Here is a 15,494-nt window from a genome sequence, read left to right as displayed (position 1 = left end):
AGATAATACTTCCTGTATTAGTGGGGCAGACGTGATAGCAGGCAGATTTACAGCTCTCTGTGGCAGGCAGCTCACTTTAACATGAGCTGTGTTAACTCTGGTCATTAAACAGAGGATGTCATCACTCCACGCCACCGCTGCATGTTAGATGTCACACACATCCTCCACAGGGCAGCCTCTGTCCACTTCCATCCACAACATCCTCTAAATCTGTCATTGCCACCTGGGCATTTGACCACACCACCCTGCCGCAGCTTTGTACATACATGTGGAGAGAGATACGCAGGTGTTTGTGTGCATGATTAAGCCTTACACGCACCCACCCACCCATTGCATGTGTGGACAGATGTGTGGGACAGTGGCCGGTCCATCCACACGGGGTGAGGTAGAGGCGTGACGCTCATTACAGACCCAACTCTGTACACAGGCCAGATAAGCAGAACAGGACAAGATAAGGACGCGTAGCTGGCTACAGCAAAGTGCAGCCAGATATTCTGATGGCACCGGCAGATGAAACATCCACTCTTACGCTAAACATTTACTCTGTTGTTCACCAGGGAAAGTATTATTTTAATAGTGCTGCTGCATTTTAATCCTTTCAGGGTAAGCAACTAGAAAGTTGCTGAATCAGCAGGCTTTGCTCTGAATATTTTACTGTAATAAAAGCATGAAGAAAAACAGGAAATTTTCATGTAAGTGTACAAAATTAAGTATTTTGCATATGACGTCGACATTACAAAGGAACATTGCAAGGTTTATGGAGGGTCTTTAGATCAGATGAGTATCAACTTCATGCTTAAGGCTCCCTCCAAAGTTGTGTCTAAGCATTGCATGCAATGTTTTTTTAATCGCTTTAAATTTTATCTTCAAGCACGATTTACTTCAAGAATTGTGCAATTTAATTTTGAATTTAATAACACTTGCATTTTTAAAATGTACTTAAAATAGGTCAAATATGAAGACAATTTTTGCTAATATAATTATTCCCATGATATTTGATCAAATAAGTACAAAATGTATCACATTTTACCAAACAAACAAGGATATGAAAATCGTATTGTTTATCATTTCAATATTTTTTTGTAACATATTTTAATAAAATGCACTCTTAGTTGAGTTTGTATATTATGGTCCACCTCATGTTATTGTGGATATTATATGATCAAAATGGATTTCTTTAAAGCCTAAAAATGTGTTGAAACACATTGATAGTAATCATTTCTCTAACTGGATAAAAGACCGTGGAGGATTTGCTTGGGTCGACTTGCAAAATGACCCGTGCCAGCACTCGCTATTATACTACATTAGTCATCGACTCCTGGGACCATGGAGACCTTATGGTTATTCTTCTTTAAGTGGAGTATCATCTAATTCAAAACATTACATAAATGTGTGTATCTGGCCGGCAGTGCACATACCTTATGTTTGCATATCTGTGTACCGCTTGTGAAGTTTATATGTATATAAGTGTATATGTGAAAGTGTGCGCTGATTTGGGTTTCTATATTGTGGGGGCGGATCCATGTGTGCCACACTGTACTCTAAACCAATATTCAATCACTATGTGTGAAGGTCATAATTCAGCTGCTTCATAGCGTTGCAAATACTGTTTACTGTATCCAAGTGGTGCCGTTAGACATCATGTCTGTTGAAATTTAGCTGCCCCCTCTCATCCAGCATGCTGCAACTCTCATCATCAACAGTACAATCATTCTCAGTGATAGCAAAGCACAGGGGAGAGAAGAGGAGCTGGCCCTCCAAGATGGATGTGTGTTATTGTTTGTGGGATGACAGTGTGTTTCAATCAGGTCCTCTGAGCTCTAATCCCAGGTAGAGCTCTTAAAGTTGCTGAGTCAGTTACTGCTTCATCGATCCATCACAGTGGGTTAGTAGTGGGCAGGTGTACTCCCCAGCTCCCAGGAGACTGAGGAAACACCTGCCCTGCACTGCTCGGGACTTCATCATCCCGCCATTCCTTTGTCTCGTTCTGCAGGGAGCTCAACGTCGGGCCACAGAAAACTGTGAAAGCAGCACTTTTGTGGTCGTTTGTTGCCCGTACACAAGAATTAGGGGAAGGGAGATATGCTTTTCCCTCGCCTCCCGCACCTGTCCCCTCCTTTATTTCTCACCCAGGGAGAAGGGGCATGCACTAAATGGACCGCACACAACTGCCTTGGAGCTGCACAGATCACAGCGAGCTTATACCATTTAAACTGCGAGAAGTCACGCAGGGTAGCGCCGAACGACACACTGCCCACATCTTCATTTTATTATACAGTCCCTGAGTTATCAAAATGAATACTCTTTTTCAGTAGCTATAGAGGACAATGAATTTGGAAGTGCATTAAGAGAAAGCATAGTGGTTATTATTACATCTGAGAGAAGTGCGCCAGCGAGGGGTGAGAGTCTATGTTTCTCCTGCTGCAGGCAGTCAATTAGTGCCAGAGGGAAACACAGCACTCCTCTGTTGCTCTCTGCTAAGGAGCTGTAAATAAAGGTTTTTATTGCACCGCACTATCTGCGCCTCTTCTCTGGACATCAATAGGCCAATGCAATGGACTGTTTCCTAGTATAATCACTTTGTGACTTGTTTTTTCACTAAAAGGAATAGGGCCGAACAACTCAAAAACTCTCACATTCTTGGATCAATCTATATTTTCTGTCCTGACCTTCACAGAAATACCTTGAATCCTATCAGTCCATTCTTCATTTAAACAGGATTGGCAAAGGCAACAGTCTTGCACAATTTATTGCTCCCACAGAGCATTTGGAGAAAACCCACAATTTAAAAAGCCTTTGTTAGGCCTGTCTGACAGTATCAATGCAGACTGTAATGGTCCCAAGGTATCAAACTAGAGAAGTCAGTAAATATGAAATAGCAAAGTTAGTGTACTGCTCATGCTCATAGCAACATGAAAATATATTTTAACCCTTAAATGGTTCAAGCAAAACTTAACTAGGGTGAGATTCAGCCTTCATACTTGCAGAAAATGCTTTTTAGTGATAGTTGTAAAAACCCTAAACCCTTTAAATTAAAGATGATGTGTGTAACACAAAACTGTAGAGAAATCACATGACTTCATAACTTATACTATTTTTTATACCAAGACATCACTGCGTATGTTTTCATTCCTGTTTTTGCATGTACATATCTCACAGAGTATAGAAGCCAAAGAATTAATGTGTACGACTCTAAATAACAAACCTATCAATTTTAACCATTTATCATTTTCACTCTTGACAAGTGTTGCAGAATTCATATCTAGCAAAATACTCCACTGGCTACTCATGTTTTTCCATAAACAGTATTCTCTAATTCTGATGTCAATTCCTGTAAAAAATGATCTATTAACATATTTTGTTGTTATGAACTGCAGAGAAGAACTGAAGAGTTAAAAACGGATCAATAAATACTCTCTGAATATTAAATCGTATCTTAATGCTCATAGAATATTGGCTGAGGGTCTATCTGGATATTATTTGTTCAGAAGGCAGATTTATGCATTGTGTTGGATCGAAGTGAGCAAAGTGTCTTCTTTCATCTTCGACAGCAGGGGCAGATATGTATCAGTGACAGAAAGAACTAAAATCCAAGGCCACTAGTCACCAACCTTACCTCCTGTAAATTGAATGCTGATTCTATTTATATTTGGTTTGATTTACACCCAGTTTCCTCCATGCAAGTGAGCAGGAAACAGATGCTAGGAATTGTTCTGTCCCTGAATTCCTTAGAGAGAGATTCTAGTCAACACCAACGTGTGAGATTTGCTTTGTACTTGCATGCGAAAAGGTAGTAGACGGTGACTAAATTGACTCCCTGGTTTCCCTGCTCTGAATGTCCATTTCCTCACAGTTTCCACTTGCGTATGTCCGTCTGCCCAAACCCAGGTTATGGCAGGCGGGCTTCCCTAATGGAGTCATGGAGCCAAGTCTACGATTTCTCAGGACAAGGTCAACCGTAACGCCTCAGGCACCAACAGCAGTGGGAGGTAGCATTTGTGGAGAACATTAGAGTTCATAACAAAATTTCAGTGATAAATGATAAGGCGAGGCAAACCCATATGACTTCCGTGGCTAAGAAAAAATGAAGCAAATCCAATTGCAATATATTATCCCCTGTAAATCTGCTAAAAGATAGTGAGCGGTGCTCTAAATGAATCATTTTGCCACAGTCTCCCTAAAGTATGCTTTCGCTATGCAACAGCTAATAGGTGAATAATAAAAATGTGTTCTCCATAATTACATTAATTATGCAAACAAATAGAAACACACAGCAATAATTAAGGCGTTAAGATTATTGCAGATGATCAAGCACCCAGACATGTGACACAAGGGGAAAATAGTAATTTAGTATCGAGGAATATTGTTTGACATTTACAAGGTGATATGATTTGAAAATAAAAGGCTCTTCTTTTCATGGACCATGGCGCCATCTAGAGGACACTGAAAAAAACTAACCAGACACAACATGGCCATCATTTGAGAGGTTATATTCTAGTTGGTGGGACTATTTGCGCTGAGAAAATTCAGTTGAGCAAATGTGGTGTCATTATAGCCTAGTAAAAAGTAACTCATTTTTCTCAGGCTTTGGGTGTTTGTGTGCATGTGCGCGTGTTTGATGCATTGTGTGAAGCATTATGATATGGTGCCACCTACTGTTAGATCCTTTGCCATATGATTGAAATAAAAGCACAATCCGTGCGTATATCCTGTTGATAAGATCAAATTAAAGTGAGACAAAGGTCAGCTGTACAGTGTAATATTACACGCCGCAAGAGAGGTTTTGTGTACGACGTGTGCTCCCATATTCTGTGCCACCAGATGAGAACAAAGGGCAAAAGGTTACAGTCATGTCATCCCTCACCTCACATATGATTTGCAACCGCTGGCCCCTCCCTCACTCAAGATTTATTGTACATTAAATTTCTGCTGACGTTGTTCTGCTCGGCCGCTTCTTAGATATATGGCAAACCATAATTTGGAGGTGTAAAAATGGGTATAAAACCTGTATTAATTATTTCATTGTGGTTCTACAGTAAGTGCTGTCTTTTAGCCCAGACGAGGATGTCATCCCCCTCTATTTCAGCAGATCATTATATCACTCATTTGTCAGAGGCTAAATTACAATCAAGGCCAGTGCTGTACTGTTGTATGGTAAATCAGGGAAAACCAAGACTTTTTTATTGGTGTCATTAACTAATACTTTTATTCATTTTTTACTTTATTTGATGTAAATTAGCTGATAATTGCATTTAAATCTCTTTTTTCTAACAGTGGACTGACGGCCTGGCCTATAGCTGCATTAAAGACCCCAAACTACAGTGATAAAACAAAAGCTGGAGGTTTTCGCTGGCTTGTTTCTTGAAATGGCATGAAAGCAAAAAGCAGCCACAGTAAGCACAGAGACTGGAAGTGCCCATGACGGATAGCAGTGTGTGGGACTTGTGATATATCTTTGTGTCGCGGGGCAGTTAGGTACAAAGACTGAGGGGTGTGATCAACAACCAAACAAACACACTGTCCTGAAGCGAGGGCGAGGAAGTGTACACAGAGCATCCATCACACCACATCTGTGAGCGGCCGATACTGTTCTGTTTAGTCTCACTAACCCACTACACTCAGATCATGCACCGCTGCCCTTGCAGGTCTCACATGTAGTTATAAAATTATGGCATAATTTATCAGCCTTGCAGCAATAGTTGCTTGTACAGCATCTCCAGCAAAGACATAATTAAGCTGAACAAGTAACACAAAAAGCAACAGTTTCTCTAAGTACCAAGTTACATTCAAAACACTTTAAGTGATGAAAGCCACATATCAACTGCGTGCATGCTATTAAGATGTTCTACATAACACAAGAACTAATGAACTTTTCATTTACAACCATGCATTTCTTCCCCAGTCAGTAACTCTTAAAAATGACACGTAAACACGTCATGATTCTTCTCATTCTGTAAATCCTTGCTCCTGCTGAGACTTTAAATGCTCTTGTGATCAGAGAAATATAAGGATCAGTAGCTTGCAATTAAGAAGCAATGGCACACTTGACATGGATTATTCAAAAGCCGTTTTATATTTGAAAGGGGTAAACACTGTATACCTAAATAGAGTTGAACCTTTCACTGATATCAGTTAGTAACACTAGCTTGCCTATTATTTCAAAACAGCTGTTGTAAAATGGATCTCTTATCACTGAGACTGAAACATTTATGTCTCAGTGATAAGAGAATGTCGCCATTTTATTGTTGCATAGGTCAAGCGAATTTTATCTGCTGAATAAGCTCATCATATTCTGTATTATTAAGCACTGATTACAGTAGAAGTGTAATATGGTAGTAGGTTAAAGTACAAATATGTCAAAAATGTACTCTTGCATAGAAACTCAGTATGTATTACTTTTCACAGTCAGTATATTTAAGGGACTAACATGAGTTTAACAAATTCTCCGCTATTTATACAATCCCTAACCATACTGTGGAAATATACTACACAGTGATAGATTTAATAAAATAGAAATTTGATTTAAGGACTATCAGTCTATGAATGCAACAAGTACAGATAAGTAAAGACAGATTCCGGTATGCTGCTGTTGTTTTTCCTGTAGTGCAGAATGATGTCTTCTAATGTGTGTTGCATCGTGCTTCTTGTTTGTTCCAATACAAACAGGAAAAATGAATTTAAAAAATAAAAGCATGGCATTTGGACAGTGTTAAAGACCATCTGCTCTACTTCAACGGAGGTGGACGGGGCAGGATTCACACTCATCTTGCTAAACAGGCATCTGCTGCAACCAGAAACTGTATTGACCTTTATTGTGAGCAGCACCATTACCACGCTGAAATAGTCCAACGGGGCCCAGTTACCAAAGCAGAAGATGATTTTTATATGTTCACACACAGCAAGACCTTTGCAATAGAGGTTCCAGCATAGACAAGCTTTATTTATGTAGTTCCAAAAAAGCAGGACCACTCTCACTAATGTCTGATTTTTTTTTTTCCATAATTTATTGTATACTGATTTTCCACCATAGAAAAAAATCTGTGTTGTAATGCACAAAAAAGCTGATCAAGTGTCTGAAAGCATGCATGGGCTGCAGCAGGACAGAAGAAGCCAAACATGGACTGGCTCTTGAATTTGAACTATGGACCGCTCATAAAAACTCATCATTAACAGTGTCAGTAAAACATTACCCTTTTTTATTGGGGCTGTATTTTCCTCACATACTACAGTAAAGTTAATGACAGACATTGTCTAAACCATAAAACCGTCATATATTTGGAGATGCTGGTCAGCTTCACCAAGGCTTAGTAGCATCTGGCTCATAGATCATACCTGTCCAATCAAGTGTTCTCGTAACACAGAGGAAACTTGAACTGAAAAGATGGATTTATGTCTCATTTCCACACTTTCAACTGAACATAATTGTTATTAATTATTTTCATGTTGACATTTCTCAAACTTCTTTAAAGGTGTACTTTTAAAAAAACAGAAAATAGAAAGTTGTAAACATTCTGCCATTAAAATACTAAAATATCGGATAAAAACAACTTTGTAGGTTTTTAAGTTTGTTGTGTTTACTGGGGGGGGGCTGAGTGCTAAGCTACAGTAAAAAGCGCTATATAAGAAGTAGCCCAATCACAGTTTGGTCCTCTTACTGAAATTACTTTGCTTGTTTTACTGTATGTGATAATAATCTGAATTCTAATCCTTTATTATTTTTATGTATTTATTTATTTTGCTGCAAATGCAACGCAAAATTTGGAAGATGCCTGTTTTTGGAGTTATTTCTTTCTTTACTGACATTGAAGCAACGATTTACAGCCTAGATGATAGGTGGTTTGGCAGGTTTGTGTGAATAGAAATGTACCTGGGAGTCCAGTAGACACTGGTCAGAGATGTGCCGGTTATAAATGCTGCTTGTGCTGAAGACTAACATTCATTAGCAGCACAAACATGAAGCATTGACTATGGAGGGCTTGATGGATGGAAGGGTTGATGGTTGGTATTCCAAGTCAACCAGCAGATGGCGCAAAGTAACATTGATTTGTTGCAGGAAACGAGGCGAGCAGTAAAAGACAGAGTGTACTAAGATAACTTTAATCAGAATTAATAATATACAAGAAGCTTTATATAGCAGTCTGTGTTCATGAGTCATGGAGGCTATAGAGGGCTGTGTTTTAAATTTTGACCACTGTAGTTCACGATCGTCTTACGACCAGCATCAGCAGCCACGCCGATTGGGTCACGTGATCCGCTCAGCTCTGCGTCCGTGGACATCTGCAAAATGGAGGTGAGGTTCTGGCAAATATTGCAAATTAATTACGGTTGTGAGACATGCATGGAGACAGTGGCTATTCTGTAACACATACGCGACAGTGCTCAGAGGGCGTATTGTGTTGCATCATAACATGTGGCTACTCTGTTGCTTTAAAGCTGGTCGCTTTAGCTAAGACTGTAGCTAAGCTAATGGTGGTCCTACAAGACTAAACGTACAGCTCTCCGGCTATGGAGCTGGAGAGCAGTATATTGTGTTGGGGTTGGCGCTTTCCCAAATAAATAAATAAACGATCTTGCTGGAGTTTATAAACCAAGGGTAGTTATTAGAGCAAGTGTGTTTTGCTTGTTTATGTGTATATTGTTAGTGTTGCTAGAGTACCTGCGTCTGTCTTGAAGCGAGCTAATGCTAGCTGCTAAAGCTAATGCAGCTCAGGCTAACCCAGACTGTACTATAGTACAGTCTGGGTTAGTCCTTATGGACACGTTAGATGGTATATGCAGCATGTCACGTAATATAATTCCGTGTGTTTTTGTTTTTTGAGTGTTGTGGGTTTTTTTGTTTTTTTTAACTGAGTGTGTCGCCTACAAGTTAATGTCACAGTCTGGTATTAAGGGCTGACACTACAGCTGAACAGCCTAATTTCATAACTGATAAATATTCAAATATTGTTTTCTCTTTGTTTTTGTTTTTGTCTTTTCTATAAATTATATGTTTAGTCTCACTCTCGAGGTAAATTTGTATATATTTGTATATATTTTCCACCACAACAGATGTGTTAGTCTGTAGGTGTTGGTTTAAAACACGAATTACATTTTATTAACAAGAACAATAATTGATCTCTGAAGAAACCTTCAGTAAAACACTTTAATTAATGCTGAAGTTGAAATTTCAGCCTCAGAGTACGAAAAAAAACACCTGTTGTGAAAAGCTGTCATATAAAAATATTGATTGCAGAATCCCATACATTTCATCTGGCCATTTATGCTTAAGAAAAATAACCATAGGAAATTTCCTTAATCCGTTACATACATCAATATAGTTTATTTTATGTATCTCTGTTTTACTGAATTGTTATATTTTTTTTATGTCTTTTTTAATAGATTTGTATGTTTTTTCCAAGACACAACGTTGTTTAAACAAAGACAGACATTTTGCTGATTTAAAAAAGAAAGAAAGAGAAATTGTCTGAAACACAATTCTTGTGTGTAATGTCTTACTTTAGGGTTATTAGTACAACGTAATAACAACTTCTTACGTGTAGTGTCATTTCACAGTTAGTTTTCTGATGCATCTTTAACCAGGTGGTGTTTGTTTCTTCTTTTTTTTATAGGACCGTGGCGCTAAAGAGCCTGAGCAGCTCAGAAAGCTGTTCATTGGAGGTCTGAGCTTTGAAACTACGGAGGAGAGTTTACGGGCCCATTTTGAACAATGGGGTACCCTTACAGATTGTGTGGTTTGTATTTTTCTTATGGCCTAGTTTTAAAATGGTTTCAAATACAGGTGACAACGTGTAAATGTAATAGCACATCACTTGAACTGTACCTGTTAAACCTGTTTTGTCCCTAGGTAATGAGAGATCCTAACAGCAAACGATCAAGAGGGTTTGGCTTTGTAACATACTCTTCTGTAAGGGAAGTCGATGATGCCATGAAAGCAAGACCTCATAAAGTAGATGGCCGAGTTGTAGAGCCCAAGAGGGCTGTGTCCAGAGAGGTAAAATAAAGGAAGAAATTAATAAATCCCAGACCAGAGCACAGTTACTACAGATATGTTATTGTTTGGTGTGTACTTACTAATGCTCTCCACTTTAGGACTCCAATAAACCAGGCGCCCATCTGACAGTGAAGAAGATCTTTGTTGGTGGCATCAAGGAAGATACTGAGGAGTACCACATTCGCGAGTATTTTGAGAAATATGGAAAGATCGAATGCATTGACATCATGGAGGAACGCTCCACAGGGAAGAAGAGAGGATTCTGCTTTGTCACTTTTGATGACCATGATACTGTAGACAAAATTGTTGGTATGGGCTCATTCAGATTTCAGAGTTAGCCAAACTGTTAGTAAACAGAAAGCAGTGAATAAACATGTAATGTTTTTCCCATTTTCCTTGAAGCCCAGAAATTCCACACAATCAACTTCCACAATTGTGAAGTCAGGAAAGCTCTGTCAAAACAGGAAATGAGTGCTATATCCAATAACAGGGGTAAGAATGCAATCAAAGGAAGATTATAATTAGACTTACTGATTTGGCATGTACAGTATGCAGCTGATGTCATAAAAATCTTTAAAATTATACCTTTCTTTAAATAGGCAGGAGCGGGGGATCAGGAAATTTCATGGGCAGAGGTGGTAATTTTGGAGGCGGCGGCAACTTTGGCAGAGGTGGGTAGTTTGCATGTCAAGTTAAAGCACTTCTGGCCTTAAGCACATTAATTTGAAGTTTAAATTTGGGATGGAAGCACAGAAATAACATCAAAACTTCACAGTACTTGCAAACATTGCATATACGTGTGTTCTATGTGTCAGCATGAGTGTCTTTGTGTGGATGTCTATATCAAAGTGTACTGTGTATTTATGAATTGATCAATATAAAAGACCATTTGCTCTCAAATTCTGGTGCCTATTCTAATATAAACCTACCATCAGTAGTCTTCAGTAGATTACTGCATGTAAAAAGACTGTTTCAAATTAAGGTTTGTTATGTGAGCAGAAGTAATACAATTTCTTTTAATTAAGGCATTCGGTTTTAGATAATAAGGGTCTAAAACTATGTTCAGAATCGCGTTTATTGGCCAAGTATATGCATTGTGTCTAGCATTGTGACAGTTCAACTGTTTGGGAGGGAGATGGCAAGGGGAAAAAACAGTTCCTGTGTCGGGTGGTCCTGGTCTGCAGGCTTCTATACATTCTGCCAGAGGGCAGCAGGTCAGGGTCTGTGTCCAGGGTGTGAGGGGTCTGTGATGTTGATTGGGATCATTATAATATGTGATTCTTCTTGGTAATCTCTTTATCTTGTTTTTTAGGTGGCTATGGTGGAGGACGGGGTGGATATGGGGATGATTTTGACAATGGTGAGCTGTTTTTCAAAGGTTTTGCCTTTTAATGAGTTTAAACTATAGCAGGTGCACTGATTTAGGGGTCAAAAGTCACCAATGTGGTTATTTTAATGAGTTTAAAAGTCATGCTTTCATGCTTACACAACTGGTGTGTCTGTAGAATACTCTTTGCAGTAGTGCCATGTTATAGCTGTTTGTCTATGTTATAGAAAAAAAATCATTTATTTTTTATTTTTATTTTGTTTCTTAATTAAATAATAGGTCCAGGAGGAAATTATGGTGGCGGACCAGGTTATGGAGGTGGCCGAGGGGGCTACGGAGGTGGAGGTCCTGGGTATGGCAACCAGGGTGGAGGATTTGGTGGCAACTGTGACGGAGGCTATGGAGGTAATGGTGGAGGTAAAAGTTTTATTTCCTACAGAATTTTGATTGAATTGCCCGCGGGATGTGAATAGCGAAGGTGTGTGCGAGATAGTTGAAACCAAAGTGTTCCTTAAAATTGACCTGCATCTTCAGGATATGGAGGTGGTGGAAATTACAATGACTTTGGAAACTATGGTGGTCAGCAGTCAAACTATGGGCCCATGAAGGGAAACAGCTTTGGAGGCAGAAACTCAGGTGGACCCTATGGCGGTAAGTTTCACCCTGCAGTTTCTCGTAGTACATTCAGACTTCAAGTCTGAGTAACAGCATCGTAATTTTGCGACTGCAGGTGGATACGGCTCCGGTGGTGGCAGCGGCGGCTACGGCTCTCGGCGATATTAATTATTTTATGTTTTGGTAAGTTGCATTCAGCTTCACACCACCCTCGTAGCACAGTACAGAGTGAGCCCATAAAAAGTGCAGAATAACTATTTGTTCTATCCTGTATCCATTCAACAGGCTTCAGTTCTTAGCAGCAGAGGCGAGGAGGTGAGCAAAGGAATTGTCAGGAAAGCTGCAGGTTACTTTGAGGCAGTCATCTGAAAGCATTAGAGGAACACACAAGTCAGAAATTACTGCAGCTAAATCGGAGAAGTTTATGGAAGAAGGACTGTATACAAGACATGAGTGCAGATGATACTCTACCCTAATTGTGATAGATGTTTCCTTACTGAGCAATTTTTCCTTCTGTGCGTCTGAAGTGTGTGTGTATTGTGCCTGTGGTATCAGGGATAAAGAGTAAAGTGTTTTGGGGTTGCTATGTTTTTTTTGTTTTTTTAATCTGAAGTCAGTTCTAAATATCTTTATTTTTCTTTTTTATATGGGTAAGTTTTCTGCTGGCCAATTAACCTTTGTCTTTTAACCTGGTTTTTGTCACATAGAATAATAATTTTAGGTCCTTAGATAAGATAGCTTTATACATTCATTCTAAAGTTATTATGATTTCACAATTGCAAGTGTCAAGTGTATTTTTTGATTTTGTATGTAAAGCTCAGTGTGTAAATCCCTCGTAGTACCAGTGTCAACAATTACAAGCAGTCTGGAGTAGAATTAAGGGAATCCCTCACTCTTCTTGTTCCCAGCAAACCGAATTATAGATTGTTCAAATATTTTGATTAGTTGAAAAAGACCGAATAAAATTGTGTAGTAAAGTAACATGAGGTTCAGTGCATCTTTGGTTCAGAAAAAGATGAAATGAGTTATTAATATATCTGTTGCTTGCTTATTGTGACTGAAGTGTAGCAAATCAGCTGGTCCACAACTTTCCCATCTGGTGGAGTATTATTTAGGAGCTCTGTGACGTGAAAATAGTGTATGCGTGTTGCATTCATGTACTTGTACCAGGGTCAATATAAAGGGAGATTTGGGTAGTCCTAGTGAAGGGCCCAGACACCACTTACGCAAGTAGGATAACAGCTACAAGCACCAGCATTTTGGGCTTCAGCGTCACTAGTGTGGAAGATTTGCAGATGACTGTCAGACAGGACGTCTTCAGCCCCAGCACAGTGGACCAGTCAGCAGTTTGAGAGAGAAGGGAGAAGGCAGCATCGAGCACAACGCCCATGGAGGAAGCTTGCAGTGTCGTGCCTGATAGTGAGCATCTATCTTTCTTTCAAGACTAGCTAAACTCTCCAGCAGCCGGTGCTAGTGAAGAAAGACTAGGACACACTGGAGGTCCTGTTGAGTCAGAGATACCGCAGTTTTACCCGCAAATACTAGAACTCAGACATTAAGAAGAAAAGGGAATGAGTATTTCACAAAGCTGACTTGAGAAGATGGAACAGGTAAGAGTAACCATTTTGCTTGATTTACAGATGTGGAAAGAGGAATTCTCTTCTTGCTGAAAATCTGTAAAGACCTGATAACATGGAAGGTTCTGGATGGGTAAGACTTTTTTTTTTTTTTTTTTTTAAATATTGTCCAAGCCTGCTCATATTTCAATCTAATGCTGATTACACAAGGTGCAAAACACACGGTGTTTTAAGATAAACAAAGCAGGTTGACCTTCAGTATTTGTCTACTTTGAGCAGAATCAGCATGTGCCCTTCACCCCACTGCTCGGTACGCTTTGAAGCCAAATACTCTTTATGCTTATCATCAGTATAGTTCAAAGCTCAAATAAAGGTGGTGGTGATTGAACACTGGAAACAGAAAGATTATCATGCATTCCGAGAAAGGAAATTAAGAAAGTCACCATATCTAACATTTTTTTAAGTTTTATAAGTAACTACTTTCGGTTGCTCCCCCACTTCAGAGGGTAGGTCTGCATATTTGATTTGACCAAATCCTACACCCGATGCCCTTCTTGACACAACCCTCCAAGGGATTTGTATCTCCTTCCAGGATCAAACTGAGTAAATGTGTAAACCACTACACAAGGAGTTCCCATTTTTAGTTTTATCATGTATCAAACAATCCTAATCCCAAAAGGTGCAAAGTCAGAAAAATCAACAGTTATAATATTACAGTATCAATTCACACAGTATAAACTGTGACTTATTAAATAAGCACTTTAAACTGGAGGCTGAGGTTTTCTAGAAAGCTAACATATTTAAAAATAAATGTAACCAATTTTTTAAAAGAATTGTTTAAAAAAAACTATCAGCAGGGGTCACAGGCACGTATAGCATTAAATGTGAGTATACTCAAATATACTCAAGCATTTTTCCATACAGGTCATTTACAAAGTGCTTCCATTTGTTTCAGTTCTCGGAGTAGCCAAGTAAGCCAGCAAATTGAGGGACTTTTTGTAAAGTTTCCATAATCATGACAAGTCCTCCTACGGCACATATACCTTGTAGTTTTTAGAACTGATGAATGATTTGTCATCAAATGCATAAAAATAAACTTGACATTTAATTATTTTTTAACTTATTTCTGATTTATATGTATTCATGTTTGTGATACTTTGGTCGTGTTGTGACTAGGTGGACAAAGTTTAGGTGTCAAATGTTTTGATTCCACATACTTTATGTCTAGACTGCTCAGTATAAAAAACAAAAACGGTGCCCACTGTTATCCTGTCTCTCCCAGGATATTATCTTTGCAAAGGCATGTAAAATAACCAGCCTCATGTCAGGAGAGACAAAGAGCGAGTCAACGAAGGAAAGAAAAGAAAAAAAAACTTATTTGTTAAGGGCACACCAGTGAACCATTTTGTCTGCTAAGCAGAACATGTAATGTTTGAATTATGTGTTTGAATAAAGGGATTTTTCATGATATGAGTGTTTTATTTCTTAAACTGTTTCTTTATTCCTCAGAGTAAATGTTATCGGAGCATTTTATTATTTGATTAATGTGTGTCCTTGGAATTTATTTTTTTTTTAAACTCTACCCTCCAGTTTTGTTTGCCACGTGCAGAAAACAGGCTTGACAACCAAAGGGGAGAGTCTGTGTGTGAAAGTGCATGGCGTGTGGGCACATTGATTGCAGCAGGCTTTGCCTTTGAATGCACTTTCCCGTTGGAGTATTGTGGACTTGTCATTCATGTTTAGCGCTGAGCATACTCGACTGTACTTTGACAATTGTGCCCTTTGTAGCACGTCATAAAGAATGCCGTGGGTGTGAGTTCTTTTACCAGGAGTTTTAATAGAATAAAAAGATTGGGTTACTGTGCAAACAAGCTCGCTCCTATACAAATTGAGCAGATTGTGAAAGCATTTCAATCTAGTGACGTCTTTGTGTCTTTACAAAATTCTATTCATTTACTGCGCTGTAAGCACTTTAGCAAAGCAT

General features: G+C 38.9%; 1 protein-coding gene across 3 annotated transcripts; it reads left to right on the top strand.

Annotated features, from left to right (window-relative positions):
• Window positions 1–8,182: 8,182 nt before the first annotated feature.
• On the top strand, window positions 8,183–14,978 carry hnrnpa3 (heterogeneous nuclear ribonucleoprotein A3). 3 transcript variants are annotated; one of them, XM_006788445.3, is made up of 12 exons: window positions 8,183–8,290; window positions 9,609–9,731; window positions 9,845–9,991; window positions 10,090–10,300; window positions 10,394–10,483; window positions 10,591–10,662; window positions 11,304–11,351; window positions 11,598–11,735; window positions 11,853–11,969; window positions 12,049–12,116; window positions 12,219–12,248; window positions 13,574–14,978. In XM_006788445.3, exons 1-10 carry the CDS (start codon window positions 8,285–8,287, stop codon window positions 12,099–12,101), a joined length of 1,005 nt encoding a protein of 334 aa, XP_006788508.1. In that variant the 5' UTR covers window positions 8,183–8,284; the 3' UTR covers window positions 12,102–12,116; window positions 12,219–12,248; window positions 13,574–14,978. The 3 variants fall into 3 exon arrangements, with proteins under 3 accessions (XP_006788508.1, XP_006788509.1, XP_035762684.1); XM_006788446.3 differs by lacking the exon at window positions 12,219–12,248; XM_035906791.2 differs by lacking the exon at window positions 13,574–14,978 and having other exon boundaries at window positions 12,219–12,914.
• The last annotated feature ends 516 nt before the right edge of the window (window positions 14,979–15,494 follow it).

This window comes from Neolamprologus brichardi, chromosome 16, assembly GCF_056152115.1.
Source record: "Neolamprologus brichardi isolate AB-2024 chromosome 16, ASM5615211v1, whole genome shotgun sequence".
Classification (NCBI taxonomy): domain Eukaryota; kingdom Metazoa; phylum Chordata; class Actinopteri; order Cichliformes; family Cichlidae; genus Neolamprologus; species Neolamprologus brichardi.
The sequence above is the reverse complement of the archived record's forward strand: the minus strand, read 5'-3'. Positions and strand labels throughout refer to the sequence as shown.